The sequence below is a fragment of the Mastigoproctus giganteus genome, chromosome 8 (genome assembly GCF_048544385.1).
Source record: "Mastigoproctus giganteus isolate SK-2022 chromosome 8, ASM4854438v1, whole genome shotgun sequence".
NCBI lineage: Eukaryota > Metazoa > Arthropoda > Arachnida > Uropygi > Thelyphonidae > Mastigoproctus > Mastigoproctus giganteus.
Genome location: NC_143582.1, coordinates 51,421,117 through 51,443,941, shown reverse-complemented (window position 1 = coordinate 51,443,941; position 22,825 = coordinate 51,421,117). Strand labels below are relative to the sequence as shown.

Sequence of the window (22,825 nt, the reverse complement as noted above, 5' to 3'; positions counted from 1 at the left end):
CAAAAAAAAAAAAAAAAAAACCTTCCATTCGAAACAAATGCCTGTTCAGCTCAGCCTTAAATTTATTTAGGTTATCAGTTTCCACAACAAAAGATGGAATTCTGTTCCACCAATCACTACCCGCTGGCTAAAGGCAAATTTCCACACATCTATTCTACAACTGTCTTTTTCTCAGTTTGAAACTATGCCCCCTGAGGTTCTTGATCTGAACAAGAGTAAGAATCTCATCAGCATTCAGCTTGCTCAACCCATTCAAGGACTTATACACTTCAATCAGATCATCTCGCAGGTGTCTACTCTACAGGCGCTGCAATTTGCAGAACTTATGCCTTTCTTGGTAAGAGTACCACTTTGTTACCCTCACCAATCTTCTTGCCCTTCTTTGTACTCGTTCTAGCAACTCTACATGCTTCCTAAAACGAGGCCTCCAGACCTGTAAACAGTACTCTAGGTGTGGCCTGACCATTGCCTTTTGCAACGGGATAATCACCTCCCTCTCTCTCTCTGCTAGCAAAATTGCTATATATCATTGATAAGACTCCACGATCTGTCCTGGCAGCCCGTCTGCACTGTTCAACGAACTTCATATTTGACTGCACAATTTCCCCCAGGTCTTTTTCACTTTCCACTTCCCTGAGTGTAGTACCACACAGTTGTTAGGGTTCTCTTGGGAATTACTACCCTTATGCAGTACTTTGCATTTGTCAATGTTAAAATTCAGTTGCTGCTTCTCAGCCCATTTGCCCAACTTATCTAGATCCAATTGAAGTAGCATACTGTCTTTAGCATACTGTCGTTAACAACCCTGCCAACCTTTGTATCATCTGAATACTTGGACATTAAATCTTATATACCTTCATCAATATCATTGATAAATCAGTGGTTATCAGTGTCCATTGATAACCACTCTCTGTCGTCTCCCACTCTGTCATCCCTTTATCCATTGTAGCAACTTGCCTTTAATGCCATACCTCTCCAGTTTGTACAGAAGTCTTCCATGTGCAACAGTATGAAAAGCTTTCCTGAAATCAAAGTATATGATATCAAAATAATTTTTGATATCATATACTTTGATTTTGTTTCTTTTAGACCACATCATAGTATCCAATCAAATTGGTCAGACAAGACCTGCCTTTAACAAACCCATGCTGTATCTTAACTATTACTGCAGTCTTGTCTAGATGATCCTGCAATGCTTCTTTAACCAGTGACTCCATTATTTTCCCCAGAACAGGTCTATAGTTACTTGTGGCACCTTTTGAACCCCCTTTGTTATTTTCTTATTTTTTAAAAATTTTTGGTTATGACGTCATGCTATCCTATAAATAGATTTAAATAACTATTGAATAATAAAAATACCAAATCTAATTTCAGATTAACTGATCGAACTAAAAGAATTCGATTAGGTGATATTGTGTGTGTGTTGCTTTGAGAATATAAAGGCTAGGTAAATGGCCAAAACGTTCTGCAGAGAAAGTTCTGCTAACACCCATAAGAGTATTTCGAAGATGGCTAAAACTCCAGCTGAGCGAAATCAACAGAATTATGCAAGAGTAAAAGTTTCAAAGCCACCGAAGAAGCCTTCCATGTCGACAAAAGTACGAGTGGAACGAGTTTTATTGAGGAAAGTGATAAAGAAGTTGTTTTGGGGAATGATATTTTAATCATGTATTAGTAAAAAAAATTCACATTATTTTGATCGTAAGAAGGGGTTATTACCCCTACCTGGCATCGTCCCTGCGTTCAGAGAGTAATTTCAGCTACTTAAATCCTTGTAAATTTTTTTCGCTAAAATTCGTTAACTTTGTGGTCTTTTTTTTTTTTTTTTTTTTACTAAAATTCGTCACTAAATTCCTGGATTTTTCGATTCAGTGGTGCTTTTTCGCTGCACCACTTCATTGATTCCTCACATTCATTATCAGCGTTGCCAGAGTCATTTCTTGAGAGTTGGTCGATGTTCTCTTGGTGTGGAAGGTTTTTATACAAGGAGTTACAATGGCCATATTGTGCCTTTCAAGTTATTGTTTCCAGATGGGAATTCTGATCAAAGGAGAAATGTTTATCTTCTTTAGAAAGGCGAATAATTCATGCAGATTTGCTTAATTTACCAACATGTGTCTTAGTATTATATAAGTTTTTGCATGTGTTTGGTATCATTTGTATTTTACAAATGATACCAAACACATGCAAAATTTGTATTTTACAAATGATACGCGTTTTCACTGCTGATAACAGCAACAGTCAAGTAAAATATGTGTACTGTAAGGACATATGGTAATGATTATATTGCGATGAACCTTCGTTTCTCAGAAAGCAAAGATGAGTTATCTGAATGTGTTCGATGTGTGCTCTAGCAAGAACCACTTCTTGTCGTACTTTCCTGGTGTTGGAAGTCCAGAAGGATGTTTTCTTTTTAATTTTAATTAGTTTGTATATTTTTGCTATATATTTTGCACTGAGAGTGAGGTTTTTTTTTGTATGATGGTTCTGTAGTCTCGAACAACTATATTCGTATTAACTACATTTAAATTTTTTGGTTGTTTTGCTGTCTGATCTGCATTTGTATTTCCGAGTATTCCAGAGTAGACTGTGCTCTGAATACCACGGATCTTATTGAATCCAGCGGAATACCACGGTATGTTGCCTATCTTATAGCTGGATCAATCTGGATCTAATTTGTTTCAGCAGGAGGTAATAATTATGTTTCATTTCGCACTGAGCTGATCGAACTAAAAGAATTCGAATAGGTGATATTCTGTGTGTTGTTTTGAGAATATAAAGGCTAGGTAAATAGCCAAAAAGTTCTGCAGGGAAAGTTTTGCTAAACTGTTGATAGAATGAAAGTAGGTAAGATCACAGCTGCACCCACAGAGCAGTGGTTGCACCTGTTGTTTTGTCTAACTTCGAGCCACAGAGTAGAAGATTATTACTCTGTGCTTCGAGCCATCAGTGTATGATAGATTTTTTATCGATCATACTTTTGAGAGCTAAGTGCGAATCGTATATTTGGGAATCGACGATAAACTGAGTCGATTCTTGTCGCAAGAAGTTAACTTCCGTAATTTTTTATTGGGTCAATTCGCTTGTGAACGACACTTGACGGCAACACTCTCTGACTCCAACGGAAGTGAGTGACTTTCTCTGCTGGTGTTTGTGTGCACCGGTTGATGCTTTTATGTTTAATAATGATAATGCCCGATACTCCAGATGTATTAAAATCGATTACACAAAAAAATCAGGCCTTTATATCTTCGAAGTCTGAAGAATATGGTCCAAATTTTAAATTAATTCCAATTAATGATCAAATTAAAGAGCTTCAAACTGTGATACGAGACAAGTAAGTGCTAAGTATGAGGTAGTGTATTTTTTATTAAAGTTCAGTGGCATAATTGAGAAGTGATTGATTTGACAATTATTTATTTATGAATACATTAGTATTTGACATTTTTACATCTTTGTATACGATTTGTACTTTTCGTGGTTGTTTGTACAGGTGTTCAGTAGCGTAGCTACCCTTTTTCGGGCCCGGAGGCAAAGAACATGTTCGGGGCCCCTACTGAAAATTGCAAAAAGAGGAGACCGCCAAAGATGCCGGGCACCTAAAGGGCTCGGAGGAAATTGCCTTGCCTGCCTACATGGTAGCTACGCCACTGGTCATATTATATCTATGTGAATATTCCAGTGTTATGTACGTCTGGTAATACAAGTACGTAGTAAAAAAGCACCGTTAAATATGATGCTTCACGTATTGGTACATACTTGTCTATTGTCAATCCAAGTAGCAATCATAGCGCGTTTTACTACATTTAAATTTATTGGTTGTTTTGCTGGCTGATCTGCATTTTCGAAATAAAAACGCATCAAAATAGTCGCTTATATATATCACACATCCCAACTTTCTGAAATACTCAAAAACAAAACCCTAATTATAAACAAACGAAAACGTTATAAATAAGCAAAAACAACATGTTAATTATTAAGGGATGTTAAAAAGGCATAATTACAACATGAGTAGCATTTGCATAGGTGTAACAACTCTGGTACACTAATCTTTTAACCAGATAAAAATACGGTTAATTGTTCTGGCTGGGGTAACCACCAGTTTTTGATTTTGGTGCAGTTTTTAAAATGTTTGCTTGATAGCACTGAACTTCTAGGTATACTGTGAGCTTGAACTTTGTCTGGAAATTTGTTATTAAGTTTGGTGCTGTTCTTCTTACTCTTGTCAGCTATTATCCAGGGTCTATTGAACCTCCTCAGTGGAGCTTCACGGAAGCTTAGTGTGTTTTATAAGTTTTGGGTGATCTCTTTCTAATGTATCTTTTTATAGCAGTAATGCATGAGTTGGCAGGTTATGTGATGAAGAAATTCAACAACTTTTGGAGGACTCACTACCTGATGAAGACCATGAGGAACATGCCATTTCTAAAGATGAATGCTCTGCCAGAGAAGACCAAATATTCAAAGTGACTATCATAGGAAGAAACTGACAGTGTAGAAGGTCATTCTTCTCTTGGTGCCTCCGTAGCCAGGTGGGAAGGAGCAGCAGTGCTTAGCACACGCTTCTTGATTAGACCGGGGTTCGAGCCCGTCATCACCAAATACGGAGGATGCAGAAAGGTCAGGGAATGACCACCGCATATTCCCGGAGCAATATGGCCTTAGTTGCCAATGCTCCTAAAAACCAAATAACAACAACAACATTCTTCTCTTTCAAGTAGCATATCAATTTATGGCATACACATAACTGTGGTATGATGTGCCTTCTGCCGTTGCATTGTCAGGCTTATGGGAAGAGTCAGCTTTAGATAATGTTTAATTTCACTTCTAATGATATAGCTAGGGCCGTGCAAAGGTACTTGGGGTCCCGGATGCAAATAAGTTAAGGGGCCTCGTTTATTTATGTTGAGACTTTGATAGCTCCCTCGTTTAGGGGCCCTGGTGTGGCACATCCAATGCAACTCCCCCCCTCTCCCATTTGCACGGCCCTGAATATAGCATGATACTATTTGAATCAACCTGGAGACTGTCCCAGAATTCAGTAATGACAGCATAATGGGAGGAAGGCGTATTGACCTCAATATGCTCTTCTTTAAAAATGAGAAACAATGATTCTCTTAATTTTCATATCTGTTTACAAATGCCATGTCATAATTCCTTTTATATTCCTTTCTGATTCATTAAAAGTGATATGAGGAAAGAAATATTTCCCACCCATGCTCTGGAATAAAAATCAGAAACTGATTCACTTACGTTGCAGTGTCATGTGGTAGGAATTATACAACTCGTTTGATTTCATTATCACTTATATTCATATTACAAATTCTATCCTTATATACCTACACATATATTCACATACAGTGTATACAAACTATTATACAGTTAGTGCATTAAATAAAATTGTCTGAATTATAAACTGAAATGGACTTAGGTATCTACAGTGACTCCACCTACAAGTTTGACATTAAAGCAGGGTTGGAAGGTACACATACACTCCAGTTATGAGCGAGCTCAAATTATTTCTAAAGAAAGAAGTGTTTGAAATGGAGCAAAACCACTTCTGTACAAAGGGTATAATCTGGGTATAATATAGCTCTTCGAATGCCAGTTGTTAAAGGAGTGGTGAAATTTCCATATTGCCAGGTCTGCCATGTGGGAAATGGTTGGAGAGAGGAGGAGTCATCCCCATTCAGCAGGGGCTAGAATTTATAGTGTGACCCCTTGAAAAATGTTGCTGATCTCGATTTGAACTATAGCACTCATCGAGATTAACTTGTGAAGGTTGGCAGTTCTGTCCTCTAGAAAGAACTTGCTGAAATAAAAACAGCTGTTCTAATTGCCAGAAACTTAAGTTTTGAGCACTTCACTTTTGTTTAGTAGTGACTGTTTCAGTGATGCTCTTTTATGTATGTGTTGTTTTTGATGTTTGTGTGGATAAGTTTTTTTTTTTTTTTTTTTTAATTAATGAAAGGAAACATTGTATTTTCATACAATTTAAAATTTTTTTTCTTTACTTTGCATCATATGTTTCTGTTTGTTTTAAGTTAGCTGATGTATGTAAACTTTATGCAAAAGTAACTTTAAGTAAAAAGTAACATTTTATAGTTCTCATATAAGTGCATTAACTTAGTTTAAAATGAAAAGCTCATTATCAGAAGGATAAGGTGAACTTTTTTGTTTGTGGTAAAGCAGTCTTTTTTGACTCCACCAACATGGTTAATGGTATATCATTAATATGTAATGTATATTTAAAGATGTATATACTGGGTTTTTACTTTTAAATAGAATGTTTTAGAGGATATTTGTGCCTTTATGTAGCTAGTATGTTGTAGTTGAAGGTCAGTGATTCAGTTCTGGATAATTTTGGCCAAGGCGCTTGACAGCAAAGTTATCTTTAGACATCTTAAAAGTTGTCATTAACCTCTGATGATAATGCCAACTTTAGATAGTAGTCCTGAAAATGCACAAAGCCTGCTTGTTATGATAAGATTAAAGTCATTCTAAATAACACTGTTTGATGTGCAAGGCTAAATAATAAGAAAGTAATAAATTCCATTGTTATTATTGAACAGTTGTTTTTCAGGACTGAAATAGTTGAAGGCTATTTCAATATTGGAGAACAGTGTTTTGAAATTTTGTTGTAGAGGATTTAAGTTTATTGGTTGTGTGGGGAGGGGGTGATCAGTTCTGTTACCTAACAAATATTTGTCATCTTGAAACATAAATTCATGAAATTTCTGTGAATAAAGTAGGTAAAAGTATAAGGGGCAATATATGGCCAAAAGGTTTCCCTTTTGTCAAATTTTAGATAAATCACTAACAAAGTAGATTGTTTCTGCCCCCTTCTCCTTAACAGACTAAATGGTTTAATGAATAAAAAAACACATTATATAAAAATTATACAATCATTTTTCAGAATATATAATTGGAAACAATAAATCTATAATCTGAGTATTACAGGTTTATGGAATATAATCTTATGGAATACCCACTATAATATGGTGGGTATTCCATAAGCCTAGAATCATAGGCTATTTGGTTTATTTATGGTTTTTTCTTTTGTTACAGTTTTAATTAATATCCCTAAATAAAGATGAGAATATGGAAGTATTCCATAAGCCTAGAACCATAGGCTATTTGGTTTATTTATGGTTTTTTCTTTTGTTACAGATTTAATTAATATCCCTAAATAAAGATGAGAATATGGAAGTAATTCTGCCGTGTAGAGGTCTTAGTGAAAAGTTGTAAATGTCTTTGATGCATGTTATCCATATTTTCTCCATTTGATGAATTGACAGTGATACTTGAAAAGCTTGCCCTCAGCCTTAAACAAATCTCATTACTGCATGTCTTTGTAAACTGGTGTGAATATAGTTTCCACAGACGTGCAGCATTCCCACATCTTGAAGAGAAATTGATGGTATCCATATCCTTTATTGCAAATTCACCAGGCACTGAGTGAGGTTGGTCCTCATTGGATCCACATATGGAGTTCTATGAATAGATGCACTCATTGTGAGAAAATTTTGGTTTTTCAGAACAATCGCATTTTTTAATATGGGACTAAATTTTTACATATCAGGTAAGTATCAGTAAAAGACACTAAACTGATCCAAAAGTAACTCTAACTGAATTAAACTGTTTAAGGAGAAGAATGGTATCAGTGCTTTAGTTTGGTGATCTTTGGAAGAACCAAATAATTGACCTGTCCTTCCAAACACAGTGACAGGAAAGATGTTTATTGATGTACAGTGTGTTTCAGGCAGACCTTTTCCAAGCATTCTTGATGAGTCTAGTCAGTGCTGTCATGAGATATTTTTGCACCCTAGGCAAATCAAGCATTTGCCTAGGGTGCAAAAACCTTAGGTGATGCATCAAAATCCTTCATCAAAATCACAGTGATGCATCAAAATCCTTCCAGCATTGCCATTGAGCAACGATTCAATTTGAAGACTAATCGATGAGGTGTCAGTTAATGTTGAAGAGCAGCTAATTGGCAAACTAAAAATGAGAAAAAATTTTCTATTCAGATTGATGAATCCACAGTTATTGACAATAAGGCCCTTCTTTTGGCATATGTTTGTTGTTTCGATGATGATTGTAAATCATCTTTTAAGGGCACAAAAGGTGATATAGTTGTACACGTTGGCACTAATGATATTAAGAGTAGGAGACCGGCGGAATTACTTAACAAGTACAGGTCACTGTTGAAAAAAAGCCGTGAATTAGGGTTGAATTTGAAAGTGTCTGCAATTCTGCCCAGACATGATAGGAGGGAGTATATGATGAGAGCCTTGTCGATCAATTTGGCCATGGAAAGATTGTGCAAGGCTCAAGGAGTAGAATTTTTTTCAGCCTGGTCTGTACTTGTTAACAGGAGAGACTGCTTCTACAGGGATGGGATACACTTAAATAGAAAGGGTGCAAGAATGTTTGCTGATGCTATCGAGGCAGTGTTAGGTGGGTCGGAAAACTGCTAGATTGGGGAGATACAAGGACTAATAGATTAACAGTAGCCACTGGCAGAGGTGACAGTGATTCTTGCACTGCTTCTATTGGAATGAGCCGCAGCCTGGAAAATAAGATGCAGGATATTTCATGCATCTTATTTTCCATCATTGAGGTACAAGTAAACACATGGGTTGTGTTAGGGTAGCTAAGAAAAAGAACAGGTGCGTGTATACTTCCGTGTACACCAATGCTAGGAGTTTAGTAAATAAATTTGATGAGTTTGAGGTATTGCTCAAAACATCAAAGGCAGATATTGTGGGGATTTCAGAGACGTGGTGTCACACAGATATAAGGAATGCAGAACTGGAATTTAGGGAGTACAATGCTTACAGAAAGGATAGACAGGATAGGAAGGGAGGAGGGGTTATGCTGTTAGTTAAGAAATACATAAAATCAAAGGAAGTGAAGCCAGTCGACATTGCTGGACAGTGCAGTGTCGAGTCAGTTTGGTGTGACATAAGCATTGGGAGATCAAAATTGAGAGTAGGAGTGTGCTATAGGCCTAATGACTCTGATGAGTATAATAAGAAACTGTACAGGGAAATAGACTGGGCCAGTAAATCAGAGAGTCTTATAATGGGGGATTTTAATTCCCTAGATATTGACTGGAATTTGGGGGCTGGTCACTCACACGCTAGCAAGGCTTTTGTGGATTTATTGGATGATTGTTTTCTACATCAGCATGTTCGGGAGGCAACTAGAGGGAGTAATACTCTTGATTTGATTATCAGTAGTGATTCTTCATGCATTAAGAATCTGCAGATAAAGGAACCACTAGGTGGCAGTGATCACAGTGTGCTGAAGTGGGATTTACTCAGAGGTAACTATCATTATGGGTAAAGGGAAGGGTTATTGCTTTCGTAAAAGCGACTACGATGGACTGAGACAGTATTTAAATTATATACAGTGGGACCAACTGATGATGTTACCAACAGCAAATTCAAAATGGGAAGCATTCAAAGAACTTATCTTGGAAGCTACTAGTCTTTACATACCAACTAAGAAATATTGTTCAAGGTTTAGGCCTAAGTGGATGTCAGATGAACTAACGAGACATATGGCAGAGAAGAAAAATGCATGGGATACATACAAATTAACACGTGACACAGAAGCCTATGATAGATACAAGTTGATCTGTAACCAAGTTACAAAGGAGGTTAGGCAGGCGAAGGCAGATTACGAGAAATCTGGCAAGGGATGCAAAGAAAAACAGCAAAGAGTTCTTTACTTATGTAAACTCTAGAAGGAAGGTGACGAATCAGATTGGTCCACTTGATATCGATGGGTCAACTGTTGATGATCCTGCTCAGGTAGCTAACAAAGTAAATGAATATTTTGCATCGACATTCACACATGAGGAGTTATTCAGCGAGGGGAATGCCAGAGGTGTATTCAGCTCTGGCAGTAAGCTAGAGAATCTTGTAATAACTGAGAGTAAAGTGGAGGAGAAATTGTTGAAGATAAACGCAAGAAAGGCACCTGGGGTGGATGGGATCTATCCAGTTATATTAAAGGAGGCAGCAAAGGAAGTAAGCAAACCCTTAGCCATAATTATGAGAGCTTCCTTGGACTCAGGGGAAGTACCCATGGACTGGAGATGTGTAAATGTGACCCCAATTCACAAAGGAGGATCAAAGGGCGACACAAGTAATTATAGACCTGTTAGTTTAACTTCTGTTCCCGGTAAAGTCGAACTACCTGTATACTGATACCCCATAGTTTTAGTTGCTATGATACTTAACGCACACTCACACACGCAACCCTTCCCCCCCATCATTTGAATTTTTCTGCAATTACAAAGCCTCAAAGATGGAGTAGATCCTAGCCCTTCCATCACTATTTATGTTAGGCCTATTATTGTGGATGTATAATGTTTCAAGCCAGCAGTGCTTGTCATCTGCATGATCTATGGTGGAATCTTTATGGTTTAATATGATGATTGTCCAGTTCTTGATGTTATCTAGTGATGATTTGCAGCTTCTCCCAGGCTTTCTTCTTCCCTCCATTCTCCCCTAAATAATTAGTCATGGAATTACATATTTGTTCTGCATTGAGTGTCCAAGAAACTCAGTTTTGTTTCTTTATATTCTTGAGAAATTTATGGGTTTTTCGATTTCTCTGTAGGACACACTCATTGGTCACCCTTGCTGTCCGTGGTGTCTTTAACATTCTTCTGTATGTCCACATTTCAAATGTTTCTAATTTCTTGGAGGTGTTAGTTTTCAGTGTCCATGTCTTGGCACCATACAACAAAACTGACTAAATGTAACATCTCTTCATTCAGATTCTAAGGTTGAGATCCAGGTTCCCATTGCACAATGCAGATCTCATTTTAAGGAAATAACGCCTGGCCATTTCAATCCTTGCGTTTATTTCCATATCTTGTTCATTTTTGTCATTGATTCAGATCTTTGAATTTGTCAACTCTCTCTCTATCAGCCTATTTTAACATGAGAGGAGATGTTGACATCACCCCATTAAGTGCCACTAGCTTAGTCTTGTTGACATTAATCTTGAAGCCCATTCTTTCACTTTCCTCGCACACATGATTGAGGAGATATCTGTAAGTCCTGCATATTAGCTGCACAAAGCAGTGTCATCTGCATAGTGAAGATTTTTAATCACTCTACCATTGACAGATATTTCTTCCATCTAATGCTTTCTTGAAGATTACGTACGAGTAAATGTTAAACAGGAAGGAGTACACATCCTTGCCTCACTCCATGTTCAGTGTTGATGTTTTGTCTTTCTGCCATCAACTGCAGCAGATGCTGTTTGGTTCCAGTAGAGGTTTCAGATTATTCGGATGACCTTTTCATCAAGGCTGGATCCCTCAAAGATCTCGATGAGCTCAGTGTGTTGTACTCGATCAAAGGCTTTCTCAAAGTTAAAGATAGACATTGATCTGGACACCTTTGCATCATGACCTGGGCACAAAATAGTGCTTTTCTTTTACCCACTGAGTAATTCTGATCGGTCATGGGAGTGACATCATCCGCAGCATCTGCCAGAGGCACTTCCCAAGCCCATACCACTAGTCTGTGCGGAGCACTCGCTAGTAGTATGATTACAGCGTGTGATGCATTTTTCGTGACCAGTACGATATCTCGAGTTTTAACGTTTTAGAATTTTTGAATAGTATGACGTCACAATCATGCTTCCTGCAGTTACTACTGCAGTAAGTATGATTGCAAGTATTTGTCATATGACTGCAACAATACAAAGATTTGTCAACAATTACTTTTTTTGTTTCGCATACACAGCTCTGTTCGCGGCACCTAACAATGGAATGTTAGGTGCCCCGAACAGTTGCATATGTCATTTCAACTAAGATTGGGTAATTCAATTGACACTGTTTTCAGAGACATTTAGATACGTTGCAATAGCAAGTATACGTCTCTTACTTTAGTTATCATAAATCCATTGTATGTTGTCTTCCAGAAATTATGGAAATTTGTGAATGATCAATAAAATATTTACAATTCAAAAGCTTTTTTATTTCATAATCAATATATACAAATCAAAATATCTAAAAGAAATGCAAAGGATGTTTCACATAAAACCATCTACATGAAATATTTCCCATATCACAAATAACAAAAACTATCACTAAGCATTCCACAGTATTAAAAAATATTACATAAAAAACAAACTATTTTAGAAAAGGTACACAAAAATCATAGATTACATGAAAAAAAAATTATTACACAAATATTCAATAAAAATTTATTCTAAAAATTGCCATATACAGTTTACTTTATTAATATTTGTTGTTGATCTGCTTTGCTCAATAGCTGAGCGATGATTATAGACAAATGATTTGATGCAACGATCTGGATAAAATTGAAACAATGGTTTTCCACTTAGATGTATGATCATCATAATCTGCAACGTGTTTAATTGTCAACATTATTCATTCATTCATTCACACAATGTTATTCATATGCTGAAAGCTCGCTAATCTTCAGCACTGTTAATCGCAATTGTTTCAAAGATATTTCTGGCTTTCTTAATTGAAAAGGGAATTTCACTCACTTTTAAAGATAAACTGTTTTTGACAAAATCTCTAAAATCATAAATTTTTATTTCATATTTTATTAGAAAACAAATTTCTTATTCAGTTTTCACTGTCTTGCCACCAAGATGAAATTTCTTTCGTATTTTACAATTTCCAGTAGGATGTGTTTAAAATTTCTTTCAATGGTATCATTATTTTCTTTATTTAATTTAAAATCACTCTGTTGCATTAATAACTTATCCTTTAAGGATAAAACAATGCATTTAATAACTTGTCGCGAGGTAATTTTTTAAATGTGTTTTCCTACTTTCAACATCGATTCCTTCATATTCTTTTGACTTCAACATGCTCTCAATTTTAGCTTTACAGTTTCCTTCAGAACTTTTCAAATTAGTAATAGCATTGATAGTTGGAATAATTAATTTATCTGCTCTTACCATAGTGATTCTGTAAAACTTCTGAAAGGTAAGAGAGCTCCTGCAGGATGTTGATCATTAGTGCTAAATGGTTAAGAAATTCCAGATTTAAAAGTCGATTTAATAATCTGGAATATTTAACTTTTTGATTCAAAATGTTTGCACAAAGTGGGATAATTCCCTTAACCAGCAATTGCCGTCTGCAAACTACAAGCTGCTCATCGTAGCCCAAACACTCAACTGATCTTTATAGTTTCCACATCAAGTTCTTTAGCAATCATCTAATTCGTGCTGGTTTTCTGGAGATTGGTGATATAATGCATACAGTTTTTTTTTTTTTTTTAAATTATTACCTGTATGCCATTATATTTTATTTTAGAACATTGTGAAAGCCTCAACAAAATTTCAAAACCTGCCAACGTGTCATCTTTGTAAAGTTTATATAATATCTTAATTGCCTCAATTCCCCCCTACTTTGCTACTCACTAGTTCTTTGAATATTGTACAAAATGTGGAATCACACGGATATTGCATTAGTAAGGATTTTGGACTAAAGATGAATATGGCTAAAAGAAAGGGATATAATGATTGAAGGAGCAGTAATTGAAAAAGTGGAGTCTTATTCTTATCTGGGACAAGTCATTAGCTGTAATAATGATAAATGGCTGGAAGTCAAGAGAAGAATAAATTTTGGATGGATAGCATCCAGGAAATATAGTCACATACTGAGGAGCAATATCCCAATTTGTCTGAAATGTAAAACAATGAACCAATGTATACTCGCCACCATGACTTACAGAAGTGAAACTTGGGCACTCACCAAAAGAATGGAAGAGAAGCTGAGAACCACACAGTGAAGAATGGAACGAATTATATTGGGAATCAGACTGTTAGATAAGAAGAGAAACACATGGATTAGGGAGTAAACTCAAGTAAAGGACATTCTTATCAAAACTAAAGAACTAAAATGGTCTTGGGCAGGACACATAGCTCGAAGACATAGTGACAGATGAATTAAGAAAATAACAGAATGGCATCCAAGAGGAGCTAGAAGAAAACCTGGAAGACAACAGCGGAGATGGACAGATGAAATTCACGAATTTGTGGGCAGGAAATGGATGGCCATTGCACAAAACAGAAGGAACTGGACTGGAAAGTTGCTGGAGAGGCCTTCATCCTGCAGTGGATTTAAAATGGTTGATGATGATGATGATGACTTGAATTTCAGGAAAGCTTTTCATACTGTTACACATGGAAGACTGCTATACAAATTGGAGCGCTATGGCATTAAGGGCAAGTTGCTGCAATGGATAAAGAAGTGGTTGAGTGGGAGACTGCAGAGAGTGGTAATAAATGGACACTGCTCTACGTGGACTAATGTTATTAGTGGAGTTCCCCAGCGTTCGGTGCTGGTCACGTTGTTGGTTTGTGTATTTATCGATGAAGATATATCAGGTTTAATGTCCAAGTTTCCAGAGGGTACAAAGGTTGGCAGGGTTGTTAATGACAGTAAAGACAGTATGCTACTGCAACAGGATCTAGAAAAGTTAGGCAGATGGGCTGAGAAGTGGCAACCGAACATTGACAAATGCAAAATTCTGCATATGGGTAGCAGTAACCCAAGAGAAATGTACCAACTGTGTGGTACTACATTCAGGGAGGTGGAGAATGAAAAAGACCTAGGGGTAATTGTGCAGTCAGATGTGAAGTTCTCTGAGCAGTGCAGATGGGCTGCCAGAGCAGGTCATGGAGTTTTGTCAATGATATATAGGAATTTTGCTAGCAGAGACAAGGAGATGATTATCCCTTTGTATAAGGCAATGGTCAGGCCACACCTTGAGTACTGCGTACAGGTCTGGAGGCCTCATTTTAGGAAGGATGTAGAGTTGCTAGAATGAGTACAGAGAAGGGCAACAAGATTGGTGAGAGGAACAAGGTGCATTTATGAAGAAAGCTTAAGTTTAGCAAGTTGCAGCATCTGGAGAGTAGGCACCTGCAAGGTGATCTCATCGAGGTGTATAAGGCCTTGATTAGTTTGAGTGGGCTCAATGCTGATGGGATATTTCCTTCTGCTTGCTCAGACTAGTAACCTGAGGGGGCATAGATTCAAATTGAGGAAAGACGGTTGTAGAATAGATGTACGGAAGTATGCCTTGAGCCAGCAGGCAGTTGATTGCTGGAATAGACCTCCATCTGTTGTTGTGGAAGTTGATAGCTTAAATAAATTTAAGGCTGAACTAGACAAACATTTGGAGTGACCGGATGGGCGAAATGGGAAGTTTTATTTATTTATTTTTTTGGCTGATGCTGTATAAGCTTGCTTTCTTGGATCATATGCCTCAACTAATGCTAATATTTGTCTGATTTTCACTTATCATTTAACTTCCAAGTTCGGTCATTCTGTTATTTTGAAGCTGCTACATTAAGAGTGTACTTGAAAAAGGTGACCATTTGTAATAAGCTATTAATATTGTGTTTTTATGCTTATTGAGAAGTGTTAGCAATATATTTCACTGTAATTGTTTTTAGTACTCATTTTATTCAATATTGTGGTTGACAACCAGCATGATATTTATAGCTCTTTTATGCTTGAAGTTTTCCCTAAATTTGTTTAAGTTTTGATCAGTTATATATTTAATTAAATATACATTCAATTTTTGGTATTAGTAGGGGCAAATTATCCAAGAAAGTGAGCTTATACATCATCAGAAAAAAAAAAAAAAAACCATCTATCTCACTCCAGTAGTTTGCTAGTTCTTCCTTAAATTTAATCAAACTATCCACTTGTTCAATAGGTTTTGATGGTTCTCGTTGAAATAATTCCTATTTGATGTAATGCACCCTATCCTAATGAATTTTCCAAAAAAATAATGAAAATCCATTCTGCTATTTTTACATGGATATGCAGATGTAGAATTAAATGATGTATAGTGATAATGAAATTAAATTGCATGTTATTTGGTAGATTTCCATATCTGTACTATAAACCATATGGTTAAGAACAGTCTGTCTTTATCCTTACGCCTTTGGATGATTGTTTTCTGCAGCAGCATGTTCGAGAGGCAACCAGAGAGGGTAATACTCTTGATCTGATTATCAGCAATGATTATTCTTGTATTAAGAATTTGCAGATAAAGGAACCACTAGGTGGCAGTGATCACAGTGTACTGATGTGGGATTTACTTAAAGATATAATTGCCATCAGGGATAAAAGGGTTTTTGCTTCTGTAAAGGTGACTACAGTGGTCTCAGACAGTTTTTAAATTCTGTACAGTGGGACCAACTGGTGATGTTACCAACAGCAAATTCTAAGTGGGAAGCATTCAAGGAATTAATCTTGGAAGCTGCTAGGCTTTTCATACTGATTAAGAAATATTGTTCAAGGTTTAGGCCTAAATGGTTGTCAAATGAACTAAGGAGACTTGTGACAGAGAAGAAAAATACATGGGATACCTATAAATTATCAGGTGACACAGAAACCTGTAGTAGATATAAGCTAGTCTGTAATCAAGTCACGAGATTAGGCAAGTGAAGGCAGATTATGAGAAATCTTAGTCAAAGGAAGCTAAGAAAAACAGCAAGGACTTCTTTACTTATGTAAACTCTAAAAGGAAGGGGATGAATCAGATTGGTCCACTTGATATTGATGGTTCGACAGACTGTTGATGATCCTGCTCAGATAGCTAACAAACTGAATGAGTATTTTGCATTTACATTCACATATGAGGAGTTATTAAGGGAGGGAAATGCCAGAAGTTTATCAAACTGTCACAGGGTGCTTAATGATTTTGTAATAACTGAGAGCAAAGTGGAGGAGAAATTGTTGAAGTTAAACATTAGGAAAGCTTCTGGGGGCGGATGGGATCTATCCAGTTATATTAAAGGAGTCGGCAAAGGAACTAAGCAAATCCTTAGCCATAATTATGAGTGCATCCTTGGACTTGGGGGGAAGTCCCCACAAGTGGAGCAGTGCAAATGTATCCCCAATTCACAAAGGGGGATTGAAGGGTAACACGAGTAATTATAGACCAGTTAAACTTCTGTTCCGGGTAAAATAATGGAGTCACTGGTTAAAGATGCATTGCAGGATCATCTAGACAAGACTGCAGCAATAATTCAGACACAGCATGGGTTTGTTAAGGGAAAGTCTTGTCTGACAAATTTGATTGGATACTATGTGGTTACAAAGGAACTGAAAGCAAAAAATAATTTTGATATCATATACTTGGATTTTGGGAAAGTTTTTGACACTGTTGCACATGGAAGACTACTGTATAAATTGGAGCAGAATGGTATTAGGGTAAGTTGCTACAATGGATAAAAGGGTGGTTGAGTGGGAGAAGACAGAGAGTGGTAATCAATGGACGCTGCTCTTCGTGGACTAATGTTATTAGTGGAGTCCCACAGGGTTCAGTGTTGGGCCGACTGTCGTTTTGTATATTTATCAATGATATTGGTGAAGGTGTATTAGGCTTAGTGTTGAAGTTTGCAAAGTACAAAGGTTGGCAGGTTTGTTAATGACAGTAATGGCAGTGTGCTACTGCAACAGGATCTAGAAAATTTGGGCAGACGGGCTGAGAAGTGGCAACTGAAGTTTAACATTGACAAATGCAAAGTACTGCATATGGGTACAGGTAACCCCAGAGGAACGTACCAACTGTGTGGTACTACACTTAGGGTGGTAGAAAATGAAAAAGACCTGGGAGTAATTGTGTAGTCAGATATGAAGTTTTCTGTGCAATGCAATGTAGACAGACTGCTAGAGCAGGTAATGGGGTTTTGTCAATGATATACAGGAATTTTGCTAGAAGCAGAAAGGAAGTGATTATCCCTTTGTATGAGGCAATGGTCAGGTCATGCCTTGAGTACTGCATACAGGTCTGGATGCCTCATTTTAGGAAGGAAGTAGATTTGCTTGAGCATGTACAGAAAAGGGCAACAAAATTGGTGAGGGGAACAAAGGAGTCCTCTTACCAAGAGAGGCTTAATTTCACATATAGCAGATGAGGACTAGGTACCTGTGAGGTGATCTCACTGAGGTGTATAAGGCATTGAATGGGTCAAGTACGCTGAATTCTGATGAGATTCAGATTCTTCAAGGTTGTCCCAACCCTGTTTAAATTTTGCTGCCTAATTTTTAACCATGGAATAGGAATGGGCATCCTTGTGCAATGTTATAACCATATCCTCATGAATTTCCTTTGATATTAATCCTTTTTTTCTCAAATATTGGATGACTATGTGTCCATCTTTCCTTATTCACACAGCTTTGTTGACTTCAGGACCTGTAATTAAAAAAAAAATATATATATATATATATTATTGAAACTACATGAAACTTGATGGTTTACTATTTGAAGTGTTATATGTTAAGTACAGAAATTTTTACCACTTTGCCACTACCCTTTCATACTCAGGCCATGAACTTTTAAAATGTTCCTTATTAATGTTAATTAACAATTAAAAATCGATGTTTTGGTTGTTGGATAAATTTTTATTTTTAAATGGTAAAATTGTTTTGTACAAAATTAAATTTTAATTTCCAAGAAAGAAATTAAGGTGTTTTTTTTTTTTTTTTAGAAACACCACTAGGAGTGATTTTGTGTTTTTTGCTGATAGATTGGTAAGTGATATGATTGTTTGTTTAGAAATATTTATATAATTATATTCCTTTTCTTTATCACAATAAGTTAATGATATTCCCTCCGTAACACATCTTTAGTATCTGGCCATTAGTTAGGGTTGAATTTGAAAGTGTCTGCAATTCTGCCCAGACACGATAGGAGGGAGTATATGATGAGAGCCTTGTCGATCAATTTGGCCCTGGAGAGATTGTGCAGGCAGGACTCAAGGGGTAGAATTTTTCTCAGCCTGGTCTGTGCTTGTTAACAGGAGAGACTGCTTCTACAGGGACGGGATACACTTAAATAGAAAGGGTGCAAGAATATTTGCTGATTGCTATCGAGGCAGAGTTAGGTGGGTGGAAAACTGCTAGCTTGGGGGGGACACATGGACTAATAGATTAACAGTAGCCGCTGGCAGAAGTGAAAGTGATTCTTGCACTGCTTCTATTGAAATGCAATTGAGCAGCAGCCTGGAAAGCAAGGCAATGGGGATTTCCGGCACTGCTGGGAGTCATAGTGGAACAAGTAAATACATGAGCTGTGTTAGGGTAACTAAGAGTAGAAACAGTCCATGTCTACTTGCATGTATACCAATGCTAAGAGTATAGTTAATAAATTTGATGAGCTGGAAGTGCTAGTCAAGACATCCAAGGCAGATATTGTTGGAATATCAGAGACATGGTGTCACACAGACATAAGCAATGTGGAATTGGAATTTGGGGAGTACAATGTGTACAGAAAGGATAGACAGGACAGGAAGGGAGAAGGGGTTATGCTGTTAGTTAAGAAAAACAAAATCTAAAGAAGTGTCCACCAACATCCAATTGATGTTGGTGGACAATGCAATGTTGAGTTTGTTTGGTGTGACAAACAAACACTGGGAAAGTAAAAATGAGAGTAGGTGTGTGTTGTAGGCCTAATGAATCTGATGAGTATAATGAGCAAATGTGCAGATAAATAGAGTGGGCCAGTAGATCAGTGTGTCTTATAATGGGGAATTTTAATTTACCAGAGATTGACTGGAATTTGTGGGTCGGTCACTCACACATTAGCAAGGCTTTTGTGGATTTATTGGATGATTGTTTTCTACAGCAGCATGTTCGGGAGGCAACTAGAGGGGGTAATACTCTTGATCTGATTATCAGTAGTGATTCTTCATGCATTAAGAATCTGCAGATGAAGGAACCACTAGGTGGCTGTGATCACAGTATGCTGAAGTGGGATTTACTCAAAGAGGTAACTACCACCAGGGGTAGAGGGAAGATATTTTTTGCTTTCGTAAAGGTGACTATGGTGGTTTGAGACAGTATTTAAATTCTATACGGTGGGATCAACTGATGATGTTACCAACAGCAAATTCAAAATGGGAAGCATTCAAAGAAATAATCTTGAAAGCTACTAGGCTTTTCCTAATAACTAAGAAATATTGTTGAAGATTTAGGCCTAAGGCCTAAATAGAAGTCAGATGAACTAATTGGACATATGGCAGAGAAGAAAAATGCATGGGTACATATAAATTAACAGTGACACAGAAGCCTATGACAGATATAAGCTGTCTCTAACCACGTCACAAAGAAGGTTAGGCAGCAAAGTCAGATTACGAGAAATCTTTGTCAAAGGATGCAAAGAAAAACAACAAAGAGTTCTTTACTTATATAAACTCTGGAAGGAAGGGGATGAATCAGATTGGTCCACTTGATATCGATGGTGCAACTGTTGATGATCCTGCTCAGGTAGCTAACAAACAAAATGAATATTTTGCATCTACATACACACATGAGGAGTTATTCAGGGAGGGGAATACCAGAGGTGTATTAAACTCTGGCAGTAAGCAAGATAAACTTGTAATAACTGAGAGTAAAGTGGAGGAGAAATTGTTGAAGTTAAACGTAAGAAAGGCACCTGGGGCAGATGGAATCTGTCCAGTTATATTAAAGGAGGCAGCAAAGGAAGTAAGCAAACCCTTAGCCATAATTATGAGAGTTTCCTTGGACTCAGGAGAGGTACCCATGGACTGGAAATGTGCAAATGTGACCCCAATCCACAAAGGAGGATCAAAGCGAGACACAGGTTATTATAGACCTGTTAGTTTCACTTATGTTCTAGGGAAATTAATGGCGGCACTCATTAAAGAAGCATTGCAGGATCATCTAGACAAGACTTCAGTTTTAGCTCGGACACAGCATGGGTTTGTTAAGGCGAAGTCCTCTCTGACCAATTTGATTGGATACTATGATGCAGTCACAAAGGAACTGGATGCAAAGAATAAATATGATGTTATATATTTGGATCTTAGAAAGGCTTTTGATACTGTTGTACATGGAAGACTGCTGCACAAATTAGAGCAGTGTGGCATTGAAGGAAATTGCTGCTATGAATAAAGGGATGGTTGAGAGGGAGAAGACAGAGAGTGGTAATCAATGGACTCTGCTCTTCAGGGACTAATGTTATTAACAATTGGGTCCATTGTTGTTTTCCGTATTCATTAATGATATTGATGATGGTATATCAAGCTTAATGTCCAAGTGTGCAGACGATACGAAGGTTGGCCGGGATGTTAATGCCAGTATGCTGCTGCAACAGGATCTAGAAAAGTTGGGCAGATAGGCTGAGAGGTGGCAACTGAATTTTAACATTGACAAATGTAAAGTACTGCCTATGGGAAGCAGTAACCCCAGAGTGTTGTTTCAAGTTTGTGGTACTACACTGACAGTGGTAGAGTGAAAAGGACCTGGGGGTGATTGTGCAGGCAGATATGAAATTTTCTGAGCAGTGCAGATGGTGTGCAAGTGTAGCTCATGGTGTCTTGTCAATGATATACAGGAATTTTTCTAGCAGAGATAAGGAGGTGATTATCCCCTTGCATAAGGCAATGATCAGGCCACACCTTGAGTACTGTATACAGGTCTGGAGGCCTCCTTTTAAGAAGGATGTACAGATGTTGTAACAAGTACAGAGAAGGGCAACAAGATTAGTGAATGGAACAAAGGGTTGCTCTTACGAAGAAAGGCTTAAGTTTTGCAAATTACAGTGCTTGGAGACTAGGCACATGCGAGGTGATCTGATTGAGGTGTATAAAGCCTTGAAAGGTTTGAGCATGCTCAATGCTGATGGGATTCTTTCTCTTGCTCAGAATAATCGCCTGAGAGGGCATAAATTCAAATTGAGGAAAGACAGTTGTAGGATAGATGTGTGGACGTTTGCCTTTAGCCTGCGGGTGGTTGATTGCTGGAACAAACTTCCATCTGTCATTGTAGAAGTTGATAGCTTAAACAGATTCAAGGCAGAACTAGACAAACATTTGAATGGGTGAAATGAGAATGGGATGTGTGTTTTTTTTTTTTTGGCTGATGCTATATAAGCTTGATTTCTTGCATCATGTGCCCTTGCTAATGCTGATCATTAGTATTAGTAGTGGCAAATGATGCAAGAAAGCATGCTTATACAGCATCAACCAAAGGAGGAAAAAATCCACCTCATTTGTCCATCCTCTCTAATAATTTGTCTAATTCTTCCTTAAATTTATTCAAACTGCTAACTTCCACAGCACCAGATTGAGTTTGTTCCAGTAATCAATTATTCTGTGGCTGAAAGCAAATATATTTGCTTGCTTAATCCATTTAAGGCCTTAAACACTTCGGTCAAGTCTATCCACAGATGCCTACCTTCCAAGTACTGAAGTTTTCAGAACTGAAGTCTTTCTTGGTAAGAGTTTTGGTAAGAGTACCCTTTTGTATCCTTAACTAATCTGGTTCCTCTCCTGTACACCCATTCTAAGAGATCCACATCCTTTTTAAAATGAGGCTTGTAGACCTGCATGCAGTATTCAAGATGTGGCCTGACCATTGCCTTATAGAGTGGGATAATCACCTCCTTGTCCCTTCTGGAAAAATTCCTCTATATCATTGATGAAAACCCCATGAGCTGCCCTATAAGATGCTGTACACTGCATAGAAACTTCTTGTCAGACTCTACAATTATTCTTAGATCCCTTTTGTTCTCCACCATCTTTAGTGTGGTAACACCTAACTGGTATGTTATTCTGGGTTTCTGTTGCCAATATGCACTGCTTTGCAGTTATCAATGTTAAACCCGAATTACCAATTCTCAGCACATTTGCCTAATTTTTCTAGGTCTTGTTGTATTACATTTTGATACTTGTCATTAACCAACCCTGCCAACCTTGGTATCTTCTGAAAACTGAGACAGTATGCTTAATGTGCTTTTATCAATATCGTTAACAGTAAGGGTGCCCT

The 22,825-nt window shown here is 37.3% G+C and overlaps 1 protein-coding gene across 2 annotated transcripts in view; it reads left to right on the top strand.

The window, feature by feature from the left end:
• Positions 1–2,705: 2,705 nt before the first annotated feature.
• kri (uracil phosphoribosyltransferase krishah) overlaps positions 2,706–22,825 on the top strand; it is a 156,187-nt gene continuing 136,067 nt past the window's right edge. Inside the window, exons 1-2 of one of the 2 annotated variants that reach the window (XM_090379364.1) lie at positions 2,706–3,337; positions 18,526–18,568. In XM_090379364.1, coding sequence (XP_090235490.1) covers positions 3,168–3,337; positions 18,526–18,568 — 213 coding nt within the window. In that variant the 5' untranslated portion in view covers positions 2,706–3,167. The remainder of the gene's footprint in view (positions 3,338–18,525; positions 18,569–22,825) is intronic. The other variant, XM_090379363.1, reaches the window with a different exon arrangement.